The sequence below is a fragment of the Triturus cristatus genome, chromosome 10, assembly GCF_964204655.1.
Source record: "Triturus cristatus chromosome 10, aTriCri1.1, whole genome shotgun sequence".
Classification (NCBI taxonomy): Eukaryota; Metazoa; Chordata; class Amphibia; order Caudata; family Salamandridae; genus Triturus; species Triturus cristatus.
This window is the reverse complement of record NC_140593.1, coordinates 610,623,132-610,641,842: the sequence shown is the minus strand read 5'-3', so window position 1 is coordinate 610,641,842 and position 18,711 is coordinate 610,623,132. Positions and strand designations below refer to the sequence as shown.

Sequence of the window (18,711 nt, the reverse complement as noted above, 5' to 3'; positions counted from 1 at the left end):
GAGACGGGATACGCCTCTGTCCAACGGGAAAGAGCGCATACAACTACGAGGACATATTTGAATCCTCGACATCGTTCCATCTGGATATAATCCATCTGGAGGACTTCAAAAGGGTGATCGGGAGGTTGGAATCCACCCTGCTCTACAGGTACGCCTTTACCTGGATTGAACTGACAACAAATCATACAAGTTCGGACTTTCTGTTTGGCTGCAGCTCGTAAGTGTTTGTTGAACCAAATGTGTTGAATACTGTCTAACATGGCTTTTTCTCCTAGATGTGCTGGACTATGTATTGTGTTAATGATAACTTGAACCATTGAGTCGGGGAGAAACCATATGGATTTTCCCTTCGTCATCCATCCCTGATCTGTCTGGATCCCTCCTAATTCGGTCCATTTCTTTATTTCCTCTGGTGTAGCATGTGTCTGTATGTCAATTACATCAAGGGCGGGATCCTTAATTGTCATGCAGTGTGTCGGCGTCGGAACTATTGTCTTTGTCGTGTCAGTTATATGAGTCTGATTCTGAGCAGTCTGTTTAGCTGTTCTGTCAGCTAGGTCGTTACCCTGAGAAATAATGTCAGTCACTTTCGTATGGGCTTTGCACTTCATGATAGATATTGAAGTAGGTAGATGTATTGCATCTAATAGAGCTTGAATGAGGGGACCGTGTTGAATGTTGGCACCGTGAGAAGTCAAATAACCTCTCTCTCGCCAAAGGACTCCGAAGTCGTGGACGACTCCGAATGCATAACGTGAATCTGTGTATATGTTGACTTTCTTATTTTTGGCTTGAATACAGGCTTGTGTCAGAGCGATAAGCTCTGCTGCTTGAGCTGATAATGTGTCGATACAATTTGTTTCAATGACTTCGGTGTCTGTCGTGACTGCATAGGCGGCCACTAACTTTCCTGTACTTGTTCTCATACATGAACCATCTACATAAAGTGTCAAGTCTGGATCTGGTAATGGGACATCTGTCAAGTCTTGTCTGGGTTTCGTCGTAATAGTAATGACTTCAATACAATCATGTGCCAGTGGGTCTGTTCCACTTAAAGGCAAAAGTGTGGCAGGATTTAATGTACTACAACGTTTGATTTCTATGTGTGGCTGAAACAATGTCAATTCGTAACCAGTCAGTCGTGCTATAGTCAAGTGTTGTGTTTGTGTCCGATTCAAGAGAACCTCTACTGCGTGTGGTACTTGTACTGTCAATTGATGTCCTAATACTATGGAATCGCTTTGTCTAATCGCTAGAGCTGTCGCTGCAACTGATTTCAGACACGCAGGAAGAGCCTGAGCTACGGGATCTAATGTGCTAGAAAAGTAAGCGCATGGCTTGTGTGATCCTGCTTGTTCCTGCGTGAGTACTGACAAGGCAGTACCTTCACGTTCTGTAACAAAGAGTGAAAAAGGCTTACTGTAACATGGTGTCGCTAAAACAGGTGATTGGCATAAAGCTTTCTTTAAGTCTTCAAAAGCTTGTGTATGTTCTGGAGTCCAAGGGAGGGCAGTCGATGTTGCTGCCTCCTGGGTTGTCAACTGGATGAGTGGTTTAGCTAAAAATGCATATTGGGGGATCCACTGCCTGCAGTACGAAGTGAGGCCTATGAAGGCCCGTACCTCCTTTTGTGTCTTGGGTGGTGGCATGTTTACAATCAACTGGATACGATCAGGTGTGAGCTGTCTCCCCCATTTGGACAGCAAGTGCCCTAGGTACACAACTTGCTGGGCACAAAATTGCAGCTTTGAAGGGGACACCTTGTGCCCCTTGTCGGCTAGGAAATGTAAAACCGTCAGTGATGCTTTTTCACATTCGGGTTCGCTTCGGGCGGTGATCAGCAGATCATCGACATACCGAAGCAGTGCAGTGTTAGCAGGCATGTGGATACTGTCAAGTTGTCTTTTCAGTGCTTGGCTGTAGATGCTAGGACTTTCTGTAAATCCTTGAGGTGCGCGTGCGAATTTAAAACTTCGTCCATTTAAACTGAATCCGAACAAATATTGGCTTTCCGGATCGATTGGGACGCTGAAGAAGGCGTTCTTGAGGTCAATTACAGTAAAGAACGTTGCCTCTGAATCAATAGCTGTCAGTAATGAAGAGATATCTGGGACCACGGGGTATTGTGGTACAATGCATTTGTTTAATTCTCGCAGATCAATAACTAATCGATATACTGGGGGTGCTTTTGGATCAGTTCGTTTAAGAATCGGAATAATCGGAGAATTACATACATTGGAGTCGGTTTCTACAACCACTCCTTGTGCAATGAGCTCGTCAATGATTTGCAGTAAAGCCACTACAGCATCTGGCGGTAACTTGTATTGTCGCATTCGTGGTAGTACCACTCCTGTTTTGAGTGTGACTCGATATGGTGTAATGTGCATACAACCTACATCAGTGGGGCCTTGCGCCCATAAATGTGCAGGTAGATTCTGTAACCGGTGATCCATGTCTCTAGACACGTAGTGACCTTTAAAGTCACGCAAAAATAGTCGTACTCCGTCCGGAGAACAACATATTATAGCTCCTAGAGCTTTCAATGTTTTTATACCTAACAAGTTTTCGGGGCATGATTTCGTAAGCAATAGATCTGTAGTCCGTGTCAATGGACCGACTGTAAATGCAAGTGGTTGCGATACTTCGTTAATAGTGGGCTTTCCTGAAAAACCAAGGGAAATATTTTGTGAGCCTGAGAGGGGTGCCCCTGGGACTTCGTCGTGACTTATAGTTGTTCTGCTTGCCCCTGTGTCGAGTAGGAACTTTCTGTCTTTCCCTAATACTTGACTCTGTACATAAGGACCCTCTTGATCTACAGGGACCTCAATAAGGGGTAAGCCAACTTCCCTCTCTAGGCTATTTCATGTGTAGCGTTGATACTCTGGATAGTCATTTTGTGCATACTGGTACATCTGTTGTGTCGTGTTTTGTGTTGCAGCAATAGGCTGTGGCTGTTGTTGTGGTTGTGGTGCGGTCTGTTGTGCAGCTTGCATAGGCTGTATATTCTGAGGTACTTGTTGTTGGATCTGATCCTGTCTAGGCGGACGTGGTCTCTCCTTGGTTCTACCCGTGGAGATATTATGTTTTCTACCCGTGGAGATATTATGTTTTAGAACTGCACAATCGTTTACATGATGACCTGGCTGTTTACAATAGTTGCATGTCCCTTTAACGGGAACCGCTGAGTTACTTGCCGTACCCTTTTTATGACCGTCAGCTGGAACTGACTGAGCGACAAGCATTTTCATTTTCGTGTCTTTCATACGTCTTGTTTCGTGTTCTTGTTCTTCTCTAATTCTATTCTGGTGATACTGTAACATTTGCAACATTTGTGAAGGAGTGTTAGCTTGCCAAGTGCTCTCAACTTTCAATACTCTGTTTTTAACCTGCGGCAGGGAATTCTCGACTAGTTTTGTGACAAAAAGGTGTGGATATGACTCACTATTTGCCTTCAGGCCGCTATTAATACCAAAGCATTTTTCAAATCGGGAATAGAAATCACTAGTGTCTTCATCGGGTTTCTGTTTACAAGCTAAGATTGCTCCCCAATCTTCCTTTTTAGTAGTTAATAAACGTGGCAATACTTGTACCAATAGCCCTGGCAATGCTTTTGTTTTGGCCCCAAGCCCTACGCCTGCAGTTCTGCTATTTTCTTCAGTTTCCAATGCGGTCCAGTCAATCTTTTGGTCTCCCACCTCCCATTCTTTTTCCTTGAGTTTCTCATAAATACCGGCAGGCAGCAATACTTTCAATATTTTCATAATGTCAGGATAGGTATAATCACCCATGAGTAACATGTCTTTTAATTCACGGTGAAAACCTGCTGGATCTTTGTCATGGCTAGGCACTAATTTTTTCATTTCCAATAGTTCTATTTTGGTTATGGGCGTGTATACAAACACGCGTCTAAACGTATTGTCATCATTTCTGACTGGGTGTACTTCGCGTAAGGGGTTCTGTCTGTCTATGTGATGCGTTTTTCTTTCCACGGTGGGAACTGAAACATGTTCTGGGCAAACGAAGACAATGTACTGGTGTCGATATTCTAGAATTTCTTTAATTAAATCAGTACCTGAACCTCTCCATTTATTCGTGAGTAATTCTATCAGTATATCAGGTAGGGGACCAGGATCGGAGTGTTGGCTTCTATACAATATAAGGAGGTGTTGTATCATGTATATACCAGCTAAACGCTGTTCGTCTGGGGTAAGATTCAGAAACGTGTGTGCTAGCGCATCATCACTGTATTTTTCAGAACTGTCAGCCCATTGTACTGCTGACCTGGCTAATTCTTGTTCATCCATAGAATCGAGCATATGATACCCCCTTCGGTCTCGGAGTAATTTATCAGCAGCCTGGAATAGGTGTTCAGGGGACCTCGTATTTAACATAGGGGCTTGAAAATGTCTGTTACATTCTGGACGTATCGGACGCATTGGATCATTGAAGTGTCTGGTATTGTTACAAGATCTTCCCCTACCTACATAAGCTATCGTTTCTAATTGTCCCGTGGACATTTCTGATTCTTCCTCCTCCTCTCCCTCTGATTCAGTTTTATCTGCTTCTACTCTGTTTTCATGTATTCGTTCTATTTCTTTTCTGATCTTTCGGCACATAGCTACTATACACTTCTGTTTATCATGTTTCCCTTCTGATATATTCTGACCCCATCTGGTAAGCACTTGCATTTCATCCTGATCTACCTCAGGCCTATCTCTGCTTCTGATCAAGCAGTTTATGAGGAAGCTTAACAGTAGTTTCTGTATATCTACTTTCTGGTATTCCATGGCCTTGTCAATACTTTCAGGGCCTTGCCCTGATTGGACAAAGTGATATATATTGTCCAGATGAGCAACCATTCCTGGTAGTGTCATTAAATATGTGGACGCTCGTCGTATACGTAGTGATGACAGCAGCATTCTGTCATTTTTACCGGGCACTGGATCATATCTACAATCCACAAGATGTTCCTTAAACATACCGGATCTTACTGTTTGAGGTGTATGTTGATATGCTAAATCTCTAAAGGACAATTTATTTCCTTGCGGTGGCGTGGAAAAAATCGCTGTCGCACCTCCTGTTGCACCTTCTGAGGTGCTAGGCGCGAAAGGATTCGTTGAATGTAAGGTAGAGACGGTAGTTGTAGGAAAAGTGGTAGAAACAGATGAAACTGTTGGAATGTGAGGAGGAGTTTGTTGTTGCGGAGTTGGGGGCGGATGATCTTGGGGTTGAGCACCATCGACAGGTGGTGTGTGTGGTGGAACATTAACATATTCGGGAGCTACATCGTCTAAATAGGAAGAAAGGAAAATATCTTTTGCGGTCTTGGGATGTACTTTAATCGGGAGTAATGGAGGTGGCAGATCTTTCGGTATTTCCGGAGTGGCCTTAGGTAAACCTTCGGCCAGAAGAGGATACATACCATTCATAAGAGTGTTTCGTTGTCTGTCTACTTGTTCTGATTTTACTCGGGTACCTTCGTCAATTAATATGTTTTCTCGGGCCTTTTCTGAATCTTCCCTACTTTTCTCTTCCTTTCTGAGCGCTTTCTCTGTGCGCCTATGCGATTCTTTACGCCATAGTTCAATGGCATCTTTCTGTGACTGTCTGGCTTTCTTTTTCCATAACGCTTCTTCTATTCTCATGATGCAATCTGCATCCCATGTTCCGGCAGCGGGCCATCTCTGACTCTCTGCTAAATCCTTGGTGTAGTCCACCCATAGATCAAGATATAATACGGCATCTAGGCCATGTTTATGGTACATAAAGTACCCTGGAGTGTCCCTAGGTGGGATAGGAACAGCTTCCTCGAGTATCCCTTTTCTAGTTTTTATCTGTCTTAATTTTGAAAATAACGGCATCTTGAACCTTGCTACTTAATTCTTACTCGGTTCTTGAACACAATAATTACAATAAACACAATAATGAAGATCGAACAATCACTCATACCACGACATTTAAAACATATCAAAACGTTTTAGAACGAACAATAATAATTAGAATAAAACTAGTTAATTGCATAATACTAAATATACTGTATGTACTGCTAAACAGTACAGATACACTGCTAAAACAGTGCAGACCAGGTCTGTGTACCCAGACCCGTCTTGACCGGCACAAGCTAATGTGCACGTCTAGATGCGTCCTCAGCAACGGTACTCACCGGGAAGCACGGAACGGAAGGCCTCGGAAGTCTGGACTGGACTAGTCCAAACTGGACTGGACTCGACTCGTGACTTAGATACTTCGGAACTTCGGAATCTGGTGGGCCTCTGTATACCTCGGATCTTGCTCTCTCAGCTAGGCTCTGGTCGGGATTCTCCGCACTCCTCACCGCCTCGTCTGGGTGTTGATCGCAGCCTCAGTCGCCCCCGTTGGCCTGAGGGAGATACAGGAAATCCTGCAGGTACGCGTAATTGTCCGTCCGGCTGTGGCAGGAGACCGGGTCTGCAACGCACCTCCGGCGCGTGGGGTGTGAGAGGTGTCCCTGTTCGGGCGCCAATTTATGTGGTAAATATTTAATTTACCTGTACTATTTTTTATGCGGTAAAATACAATACGAATAACTCAGTAAAAATAAGAGGCAGAATCCGTGGTATTCGAGGGTATAATAGGGTATTTATTCCTTACAAAGGAATGATGGTTCGAACCAGGCAATCGAGTTCCGTCACCACGAAGGTTCAGGAAGGGATCAGCAATAGATTATTGACAAGTAATAGTATATATAAGAAAATGCATTACATTAAGACAGATGCAGGAGGCGTAACAGCTTGATAATACAGATAAGAATACACATACGTAATAAAAAAGGCGTAATAATAGGCGTGCATAGAGGCGTATACTAAAAACGTCATTATGATGGTGACACAAATGGGTGCATCCATAAGAGAATCCTGCAAAGTCAGCAAAAATACATGGCAGAGATGCGCGCGCAGCCGCATGACGTGTGATTGACGTGTAACTAGGGGGTGAAGGGAACTTGACATTTAGCCCTACATGAGGAGACAGAAGTCTGGGGTGTCAGGACAACCTAGTCCTAAATCATATCTAATATCTTGTGTTTAAGGAACTATATTATCTAGAAGGAAAGGTCTTCGCGGACAAATCCTACTCTATACTGACTGTTAGTGCGTGTACAAGCGTCTAAGTGTCTACATGGGATGCGAGGGGGGCATGGGCCTACCATGGTAACGAGAGTCATGAATTACTTGCATAAAGACAGTGAGGCCGGGCCCTTTGCTCGGTAGCTGGAAGGATGTTTACCTAAACTACTAGACAGGAATGCATTGGATGAGGAACGGAGCAGATAACTTGAAGGTGAAATACAGTTTTTGGCAGGCAACAGGCCGCGTCAGGCATCGTTAGCCGCGCAGGGAGTAGGACAAAGTTCATGGATACAGATGCAGGTCCAGGCTGGAGCATTCAGAGGCAGAAGCAAGAAAAAGCTCGATAGCAGCATTCAGGGCCTACTCGCCTGAACTGTAAAACGTGAAAAGTGTACCATATAAAGTCGGTGGCCAATCATACTTAGGAATGGAATATTCGACCCATTCATGGCGGATTTGAAAGAGGACATGTTAACGTTGGACGCACATGTATTTGCGTCTTCATAGCTGGAACTGGAGGGAACATACATGTACTTGTAGCATGTACATGGAGCCGTTGGGGTCTAAGATAGGGGACACAATTGACCATAAAAATTCATATTTCCTCAACCTTGGGGATAAAATACATGGTGGGGATAACAGGATTGTCCTTCCTCAAAAAATTAAATTCAGCTTCAGAAATGAGTCTATGTCTCTTCCAGCTGGTCAATTTACCACGGAACTCATTATTGGATACCTGGATAGCTGCTGCTGTTGTGCGAATGTAGCAGCTCCTATCATTTAGTTGATTTAAGGCTTCATGGTCATAGTATTCCTTAGTCAACAAGACAATGTTGCCGCCCTTGTCACTTTGACGAACAATAATCTTTCTATCACTCTTGAGTTTTAAAATGAGTAGATTGTATTGTTGCATTTGGCGGTTGTAGCGACGTCTCCTTAACTGAGTTTCCTTATGTAAAACCTTCATTTCAGTAACCACGTTCTCATTAAATATATCCAATGCATCGTGGGGCATGATGGGGTTGTATGTGGATTTGGGTCTGAATGATGTGACAGGTCCCTGTAGGTTGCCACCATCCTGGTAATATATATATATATATATATATATTCACTGAAAAAACTATAGGTTTCGCACATGTTATAGTTAGCTGGACATTTTACTGACAAAAAAACAATGAAATTCCCCCGTTATAGTTACTGTAGGCAACTATAACTCACGCGACCGTAATCCTCTGCTGATGCTAATACTGTATTTAGACACTTATTTGCCCATGTCTTCTTCCATTAAATTTTAGCTATACATATATTACAAATATTTTTTTTTCATAAAGACACATATGTCATCAGCAGAGGATTACGGTCGCGTGAGTTATAGTTGCCTACAGTAACTATAACGGGGGAATTTCATTGGTTTTTTATCAGTAAAATGTCCAGCTAACTATAACATGTGTGAAACCTATGGTTTTTTCAGTGAATTTGCAAGGTTTTTTAAATGCTAATTCCTAACTATAACGTGTGTGAAACCTATGGTTTTTTCAGTGAATTTGTACGGTTTTTTAAATGCTAAGTTACTTTACGCCATTTGTGGCGTGCGCGCCCACTTAACGCAGTTCGTTCGCGCACCACGTGCCCACGTTACGCTACATGGGCCATGAACGCACGATGCGCTTCGCGCACCGTGCGCACATCGAGGACATATGATGAGCATCGCTGTGATAGGTAAAATATATGTTAGGTTTACCACTGATAAGCCATGCGCAAAAGGTGTCCTTCAGGCACCTTTTGCACACGGGGTGGGGAGAATGTGGTTGTTTTTTTTGTTTTTTTTTTTATTTCTTACCGTACGCGTATGGTAAGCGTAAACGGCGAAATTTTCGAAGATATTAAAATTGTCTTTTTTCACTTGGGGGATCGTTGGGGACTCCCTGGACATGGCTAGGTGCTTGGGAGCTGTCTAAACAGCCCCTTTACATGTTTTGGGACTTTGTTTTTCAACCCCCTGTCAGAGTGCGAGAGAGAAAATGGCGGCCGCCGCTTCCTGGTTTCGACCGATTCGAATGTTTACTAAGATCTAAGGGCCAATCAGAATCGCGCTCGTGCACGTCACCGTACGCGTACGGTAAGCTTACGGTAAGCGCACCGTAAGCTGCCACAGATATATATATTGATTTAAATGCTATTTTCTCAGAATCTACTGAACAGATTTACACCAAACCTACAAAAGGCACTTCCTTGACCTGAGGACTACCTCTCTGCCAAATTTCAAGTAATTCTGTTCAGCCGTTCGGGCTGTAGGTGTGTCTAAAGGTCCTATGGAAAAATGCATGGGAAAAACGTGCTTTGGGACCCCCCTTTTATCTCAGCCCCCGCTTGACGAATACCCCCGAGACTTTCAGGGTAGGAGCGGAGCGTAGCGCCCCACCTATTTTGAAAAATTCGCGAGGATTCGTCAACCGGCGCCAAAGTTATTCAAAATAGAATGTTGCGGATTTCCTATGGAAACGTGGTCCTAACTATAACTATCTACTGGCGACCGCCAGTAGATAATATATATATATATATATATTATCTACTGGCGGTCGCCAGTAGATAGTTATAGTTAGGACCGAGTTTCCATAGGAAATCTCAAAATTCTATTTTGAATAACTTTGGCGCCGATTGACAAATCCTCGCGAAATTTTCAAAACTAATGGGGCGCTCCGCTCCGCTCCTACCCTGAAAGTCTCGGGGTGATTCGTCAAGCGGGGGCCGAGAAAAAGAGGGGGTCCCAAAACGCGTTTTCCCCATGGATTTTTCCATAGGGACTTTAGTCGCAGCTACAGCCCGAACGGCTGAACAGAATTACGTGAAATTTGGCAGAGAGGTATCCATAAGGTCCATGAAGTGCCTTTTGCAGGTTTGGTTTAAATCTGTTCAGTATTTCCAGAGAAAATAGCATTTAAATCAATATATATATCTGTACGCGCGCAGCGTGCGCGCTGGGTGCGCGCACCTTGCCGTGCGCGAGCGCAATTCTGATTAGTTGTTACATCTTAGTAAACATTCGAATCGGTCGAAACCAGGAAGTGTCGGCCGCCATTTTGTCTCTCGCACTCTGAGGGGGTGAAAAACAAATGTGGAGAACGTGAAAAGGGGGCAGGGAAGACAGATCCTGACCCCCTAGCCGTGGTCAGGGGGTCCCAGAAGGACCCCCAAGGGCCAAAAAAACTATTTATTTTTTTCCAAAAATCGCCGAGTGCGCGCACCCTGCGCGCACCACCCAAACGGAAAAAATTCTGCGAAGTTCGCACAGCGTGCGCGCACTCCGCGATTTATCGAAAAAAAAAAATGAATTAGGCCCTTGGGGGCGAAGCGCTCCGTGCGCGCTCGGCAAGAACTTTGTAAAGTGGCCTGGCGGTGTGCGAAGCACGTTGCGCAAAGCACTCCGTGCGCGCACGGCACGAACTGCGTAAAGTGGGCGCGTGGTGCGCGAAGCGCACCGTGCGTGCGCCGTGAAAGTTTTGTTTAAAAAAATATATTAATAAATACAATTCAACAAATCTTTATTCGATTGTTACATCATGAAAGATACAATACAAAAAAGAGAATATACATAAAACACGAATACAACAAAATCCTCCAAATGGGACCAGCCCAAGAGGTAATACTAAAACCATGTAAAAAGTAAAGATCTTTCATTGTCGAGTTAGAAAAATAAAAAGGACTAGGTATAACAGAGCTAGATGAATCTAGAGTTCTAAAGCTGGTAGCGATGGGGGATTGTTCCTATTAACCTGGACCCTACGTATGGCCCAGGACCAACTGAGGAACTTGGCTAGAGCAATAAATACATAACTTAGCATTTAAAAAACCGTACAAATTCACTGAAAAAACCATAGGTTTCACACACGTTATAGTTAGGAATTAGCATTTATAAAACCTTGCAAATTCACTTAAAAAACCATAGGTTTCACACATGTTATAGTTAGCTGGGCATTTCCCTCGTAAAAAACCAATGAAATTCCCCTGTTATAGTTAGTGCAGGCAACTATAACTCACGCGACCGCAATCCTCTGCTGATGACGTCAGATATTACATCACTGATGACATATGTGTCTTTCTGATAAAAAAAAAATGTAATATATGTATAGCTAAAGATGAATGGAAGAAGACATGGGTAAATAAGTGTCTAAATACAGTGATGTAATATCTGACGTCATCAGCAGAGGATTGCGGTTGCGTGAGTTATAGTTGCCTGCACTAACTATAACAGGGGAATTTCATTGGTTTTTTACGAGGGAAATGCCCAGCTAACTATTACATGTGTGAAACCTATGGTTTTTTAAGTGAATATATATATATATATATATGTGTGTGTGTATGTATATTTTATTGTTAGGTCAGCGGTGCCATATGAAATGCCTTTTTTGATTTGCTAATAGCTTTGGCTCCGTTTGTTGAATCTTCACAAACATTTCCAAAAAAGTGCTTTTTTTGCCCAGTTTGTGCATGGAAAGCTTTGGGGTGATCCGTCAAGAGTGGGTCCCAAAACGGAAAATCCCCATGCATTTTCCCTAGACTGTTTTAGACAGTGCTAACACAAAAACTGCTGAATGAACTTACACCTAATTTGACAGGAAGCTAGATCTTGGTTCAGAAAGCATGCTTTTGTGATTTGGTATAGATCCACTCAGTAGTTTCTGAGAAATTAGGGTTAAAAAATATTGTATATCTATACTGTTGGGTTTGTAAGAGTCCCTTGAACCCAATTAAAAAAATTGAGCATTCTGATTCGACCAGGACTCTGTTTACCCTTGGGCCAATTTGCTCTCACGGGAGTCAGACTCCCACAGGAGCAGCCACTGATTGGCTACCAGCAACATGAGAAAAATGTTGCTGGCAGTCATTACAGGACTCAGTCCCGTATCCTGGAGTTTAGGGTAGGGATACCTTTACCCCAGGCCCTGTGGGGGGCACCCAGAGGGACCAACGCTGGGGCCAAAATGAAAAAAGATCAGCTGGTTTTGCTGCAATCACGCTGGACAGGTTTGCGGCACCAAATAAAAAAAAAATAGCGTCCCACAATTTAAAACAATAAATATTTGGGGAGGGGGTGTGAGTAGGGCCCCTCTCCCTGATTCCATTTTGAGCCGCCATAGACCTCATCCCCGGGGCCAAGTACCATAAGTAAGGGCAGGAGTGTGCGCTGCCCCCCTCCCTGAGCCGATGGCAGCCCCAGGAACCCCATCCCTCGAGGCCAAAATCATAAAAAATGGGAGGGTGCTGCACTGACCACCTCCCCGAGCCTTCAAATGCCCAAGGATCCCATTCCCTGCACTGGTGGAGGCAGGAAAACGTGCTTGCTGCCACCTGTTGGGAGAATTTTTCAATCTCCTGTCAGACGGGAGCAAAAATGCCTTACCTGCCTGCAGCAGTGCAGGCAGGGAAGCCAAGTCTGCTTTCAACTGGCAAGAGATTTAATCATGCTCCCCCTGGGTGGAAGACGACTTCTGTTTCCCTACCTGCTCTCTTGTGGGCAGGGAAGTAGACATTGCTCCCGCCCAGAGGGAGAATGCGAAAAGAGCTGCTCCCTCCAGGTGGGAGTAATTTCGGCTCCCGCAAACTGTGGGGAGCCAGCTCAGGCTGCGGGGGCCTTGGCGCTCCCACTCACCACTCAACTTGAGGTTTCTAGGTGCTCTGGGAGGGGGGTTGGCACTGGGGCACCCACCTGTGATCCCAGGGGAGCTAATTATAACTTGCACCTCCACCATGCACTGCTTATGACCCCACATATTACATCACTCATGACATGTTCTTTGACATCACTCATGACATCTCAGATGACATCATTGATGACATCACTGATGACACAACGGGAGATTCTGCTATTCTTGGGACTCCAAGTCACACAACACTTCGCCCTACAACCTTGTGCGGTCCATCCTATGCCCATCAGCACTAGAAAGGGCCAGGGCAGTGCCACCTCCCCTTGGCTCTGGAGCTGGTTGTTCTCTGGGACTTCTGGCAAAATTATTTCTCATTATCCATGTTTGTTTTGAATTCTCGCTCAGCCCGCATGTCTCCTTCAGACTCCCGTTGGGGTGGGACCCCATACCCTAACTCGCTGGGGCTCGAGGAAGAGCTGTGGGGTGTGTGTCGCATGTCCAACCTCCCACTGTTTGACCTGCTCTTTGCCTCAGCCTCTCTCCGTATTTCCCTCTCGACCTCCTGCTGGGGTGGGCATTGTCCCCCTGCTAGAACCTGAAGAAATTATTGTCATAAACAGTGGTTCCTGTGGAATAATAGAATCATATATAGATAATGATATGCACAATCGCAAGGGTTAAAATGATGTCAGAGGGTGAAGAAACCACATACACCTATGGTTTTGGTTTGATACAATCATATTTTATATTTCACAAACAAAATTATATATACAATGAAAAAGAAAATGTGTGTAGTGTCCCCAGTGAGAAACAGGAACCTAAAACATTGGTGACATAATTGTGACAGTATTTTACAAGGTTTCCAAGGTATTAAAAAAAGTCGACCATTTAGCAACTCAATACACAATATACAGCAGCTATATAAAATAATACGCGCTGTTAATGGTTCACTTTCTTTTGTTGCTGATGACGTTTCGACCCTAAACGTGATCTAGGTCTCATCAGGACCTATGGATTATGGACATCTGATGGGTAGATTGCGCAGCCGTGTGAAGTGTTCGTGTTAACAGTGTGTGATGGAGAAAAAGGAAAACGAGATACTCACAAGGACACCCAGTCGGGTACACAAGTGAGAGTGAAGGCTGGCACTCTGTGGGTAGATGAGCACTGTTACTGTGTTGATGATACACAGAGACGTGTATGAAGATGGTGATGAGGAATAAATGCTCAAAGTGCCCCATGCAATATATTTAGTATGTAATATTTAATAATATATATTTCTTGACAAGTATTTTTATATGGCTCTATTTTGATATGGTATTTTAGTGCTTTTTTAGCTACATTGTTGTATTTTTAGTATTTTGAAAAATCATGTCGCCGGCAAACTTATGTATTTTTGTACTAGGTTGCGACACACTTTTTAAGATCTTTATGATCGATAATGAAGTTATGATGACGATGGCCTTGGAATACACTGAACAAGTCACAGGTAGCCAGATCAGACAACTTATTGTCAGAAGGCATCTGAAAGCGAACCTATGCTTTGCAGGCAGAGCTTATGTGGACCACCTCTGTTCTGCCTAGAAGAGACTCCCCCACTCCAAATGGATTGCCTTTTCCCGCTAATCACTATTCAAATGTAGATGTACTTCTCTAGAACCCACTGCCCCTCAACGATACCTGGACCCCGACTCAACACACAACAGTGCTCAGGTACCACAGACTGCAAGGGTGGCACGGTTCAGCTAATAAGATTTAGAGTTTATTTTCAGACCAAAGAGTACATGAACATTCTGTGTGGAGGTTGGCACTCAAAGGAGTTAAATACATAACCAGAAAAGTAAATACCTAAACACACAAGTCGTTCTCTGCCAGCTATGAGTCAGATGGTGGAAAACCCTGACACTCTTAAATTGAAGATAGCAAGGTCTCTATGGCCCACTTTACATACATTTACAAGCTAATATATTTTCAAGAAATCACAAGATCAGCTTCTGGGCAATTTTCAACTGCATGACTTGTTAGATGATAAATAAAACTTCCGCTTTTGCAAGTAATATCCCAAATATGGTATAGAAAAAAGATATTGTCACCAAATAAAGTGGAAACAGCCTTTACAACAAGGTTTTTACCTCATTAAGCCTTTACAACGCATTTTTTAGTGCGGATATTTTTACCGTGAATATGCATTTAAAACGCATGCCAATACAACACATTTATATTTAAGGTAAGTTGGGGGATTGAGGGGTCTCCCCCCACAAATACATTGTTTTTAAATATAAAAACAATGCGTGGCATTGGCATGCGTTTTAAATGCATTTTCGCTGTAAAAACATGCGTGATAAAAAATGCGTGTAAAAGGCATGCGAAGTAATTGCATGCGATATACCGTTGTACAACCCAAATAAAGTGATTAGAGTACTGACGTGTGAGCCTTTCACCTATTCCTAGCATCCACATATTTCCCCACAACCGTGGGCATTCCCTACAAAATATCCACTCAATAAGAGGAAGCTTGTTATTTGCACTGTAACAAGAGTTATTGCTTTCCTAATGCGGTGTATAACTGCACAGTCCATTGCTATTTAGTTTTTGTTAAACCTTTCACGCTGTAGTTGTGAAGTAAAGAACTCCCTTACAAGTGTTGCATTCTTTTATATTTAGACGTTTTCGTGTTAAATGGATGCATTTTAATTTAATATGTTAACCTAGTTGTTTGCGTTTAACACGATAACTAATCCATGTGTTAGGTTTGGACTTTTGAGGGCATATCAACAACAACCGGCGATAATTATCGCTAAGCGCACTTAGCGCTCGGATAATTAGCGCCGATTTTTATCGCTGAGATAGCGTGCTATTAGCAACGCTTATCTCATCAGCGATAAAAATCCTAGCGCTAACTGTCTAACGTGAGATTATCGCTGGAAACCCAGCGATAATCTCACGTTAGCTTGTTGATAGGGACTCACAAATTTAGCCATGATATCCTCCTTCCATAGGATATCATGGCTAAGTCCGTCCTGAAGCAGGTGTTAGGAAAGTAGCGATAACAGGTGTTATCGCTACTTTTCCTGACGCTATGCTTCATAGCGTGGGGCTTGATGATAGGAGAAATGTCGCTTAGCGACATTTCTCCTATCATGTCAGGTCAAGAACGCCCACTTTGCATCTCATTAGAGATGCAAAGCTGGGCGTTAGAAATCCCCACGCTAAAGCAAGGTTTCATGCGTTAGCATGACCTTGCTAATATAGCGATAAAATTATCGCCGCTTTTCGGCCGAAAACGGCTGCTAAAGCGGCGATAATTTTTTATCGCCTCATTGTAAATATGCCCCTTGGTTCCTTCAATGTGTTTTCCACCGACCTTTCATTTCTGCGATTACTTTCTACACAATCCCAACCTTTTGCTGCTCCACCTTGCACAATCCTCGCCTTCTCACTGACTCTGTGAGCTCATTTCCTGTGACCCTGATCGTGCTATTTTCACTCTCTTCTAAACACCATTTCATTCATCGATCCTGGCATCTTTCCCAGCCTTGTTAGTCTGTTTGCAAACCTCTTCAGTCCTGGCTGTTTGCCAGCGTCCCTTGATTGAGGTGCTTTGTGTTGGCCAATCTCCTGCTTACATACCTCCAGACCCTGTTCCACTTCTTATCCAGTGCAACTCCAGCTCGTGTTATATAATTTTATTTTCATGTGGAAGAAGGTGGATGATTTTAACCCAGTGGTGTCGGACCATCCTTTAGAAACCATGTTTTTAAGCTATGAAAAGAGCTTTTCACAAAGCGCAAAACACCTCAGGCCCGTTCCGAATTGCAGGCTGGAAGGGGAGTAAAGGCTCTCTTTCTCTAAAACTTTTTGTAATTTCCTTCTCCAATCAGTTCTTACCTACAGCCCCACACTCGCAGATGGGCCCAGCAGCGGCCCGTGCAGGTAAGAGTGGTGGGGCAGTTGGGTCATGTTGGGGGGGGGCTCCGACAGAGGACCACGAGGGAGAATTAAATAAATAATACATTTTTCCTCGTCGTCGTCTGTTGAAATCCCCCCACCACCCCACTGCTCTTACCTGCAAGTGCCACGACTGGGTGGGCCAGTTCCTCATTTAGCCATTTAATCCACCTTTCCATCTGATATTCTTTCTCGTTCACATCTTTCCTGACTTTGGACCTTTCTACTTTCCTATCCTTTTTCTTATTTGCTCTGTCCTTCTTTCTTTTTTCATGCATTTTATTCACGAATACCTTTCAAGGTCTTCCGTTTTGCAGAAATCCTTCCTTCAAACTTTACAATAGCAAGTATTTTGAAGTATTGTGTCTGAATGGTCACTAAAATATATAGCAATATAGCAGGTTTATTATCTGCAGAATTTTGATGAAGGCAAAATTAGGGCAATTGTTCCTTCCTCTGAGTGCCATGCTAAGTTTAAAGTTTGAACCCAATATTTGTGAACAGATTTGAAATCATTGGTTTGGTACAAAATGCCTTCAGTATTTCTCGTGTTTGTTTGCAGAATTTCCTCCAAAGTAACCTCTACAATAAAAAGGTTCCATTTTACTTAATTCGCCAAAATTCTTAAGCAATATGTTTGAATACATGTATCCAATTTGGCAATGTATTACACAAAGTTTTGCAAGCTACAGACATCACAAGGATTAATTCCATTGAGTGGACAAACTAACCACCCTTTGGCACAGTCACTGAGAATGGGCTTGTAACTCACAACATTGGTCATTACCCTTCCTGTTGTGGGTTTACAATTATTCCAAGTACTTCAAGATGAGAGTTTACATACTATTTGCCATATTTGTTTACAATGGAGAAATAAACACCGAAATATCCAATTTTGAAAATGCATGTAATTATGCCATTTTAATATAGCTGTTAAAAGTTACTAATGCTCTTGATCTGTCAATCTGTCTTTTCTTCATACCAGGAATTTGCTGGAGAAAAATCCTCTTGAGTTTACGTTTCATGATGGGAAGATACCTGTCATCTGCCCCTCAGAAAGTGAGCAGACCTGGGCACTGAATATCAAGCGTGGCATCTTGAGTCAACTCCAGAGCTCATACACATCATCAACAGATGGGTCCATTGAAGAGGTGAGCACTGTCATCGTACTCAAGGCTTCAAAAAGGCAGAAAAGTGCACTGAAGCTGGAACCGTTCCCAGACTACTGTTGGTGGATGGTGGTACCAGCTTACTAGGATCATGGGAGCTTTGAAAAATCTATATTACTGAACAAACAAATATAGCAAAAGAGCATAAAACCTGTAAGCAGGAAACAGAGGAGAATGTTGCTTTTGGGGATGAGGTAGCAGCTAAAGCAGCATCTCTAAGCCATGTTTGTAAAAATATAATCCATTGATATTTCTGAATCTCATTTTCTTAAACTTGAGGTACGATATTGCGCAAATCTAGTAGGTTAGTGCATGGTCATTAATATTGAACAAATTCTATTGAAGCTACGCCTTGTAACTGATCAATCTATAATCAACCTCTGGATGGCCGTCTCAGTGTCTGACCTACGAAGGAATCACATCTTAATTGCTTTGCACAACTTATACTGATGTGGTTCAAAGTCTAATTTGACATGGACCTCACCATTCACATAATACTAGGGACATTGTGTAGGAGCCACACGTAATTGTAATAGCAACCCATATTTTGAGCTTGCAACCCCTCTGTATTGTGTTTCAATCAAATGCTGTTTAATCAGTCTAAATTTCACTGATTTGATAGTAAATATGCTTTTCTATTTGGCTAGTTTAACTGGTTATTTTTACCACATTACCATTATTACTTATTTACATTCTGTGATCTTACTCAAATATGTTTATGAAAAATACCATTGATTCTTAAGGCAGTCAAAGACATACTAAATGACCCATTATGTCTTTTGTGCTACACGTATGATTTTCGTGACATGTCACTGTCTACTATTCGTAATTTTAAAAGTGTCT

At 43.0% G+C, this 18,711-nt stretch overlaps 1 protein-coding gene across 1 annotated transcript in view; it reads left to right on the top strand.

The window, feature by feature from the left end:
- APOLTP (apolipoprotein lipid transfer particle homolog) overlaps positions 1–18,711 on the top strand; it is a 1,292,669-nt gene that overhangs the window by 243,582 nt on the left and 1,030,376 nt on the right. The window contains exon 5 of the mRNA XM_085632129.1: positions 17,685–17,850. Within this exon, the coding sequence (XP_085488255.1) occupies positions 17,685–17,850 (166 nt within the window). The remainder of the gene's footprint in view (positions 1–17,684; positions 17,851–18,711) is intronic.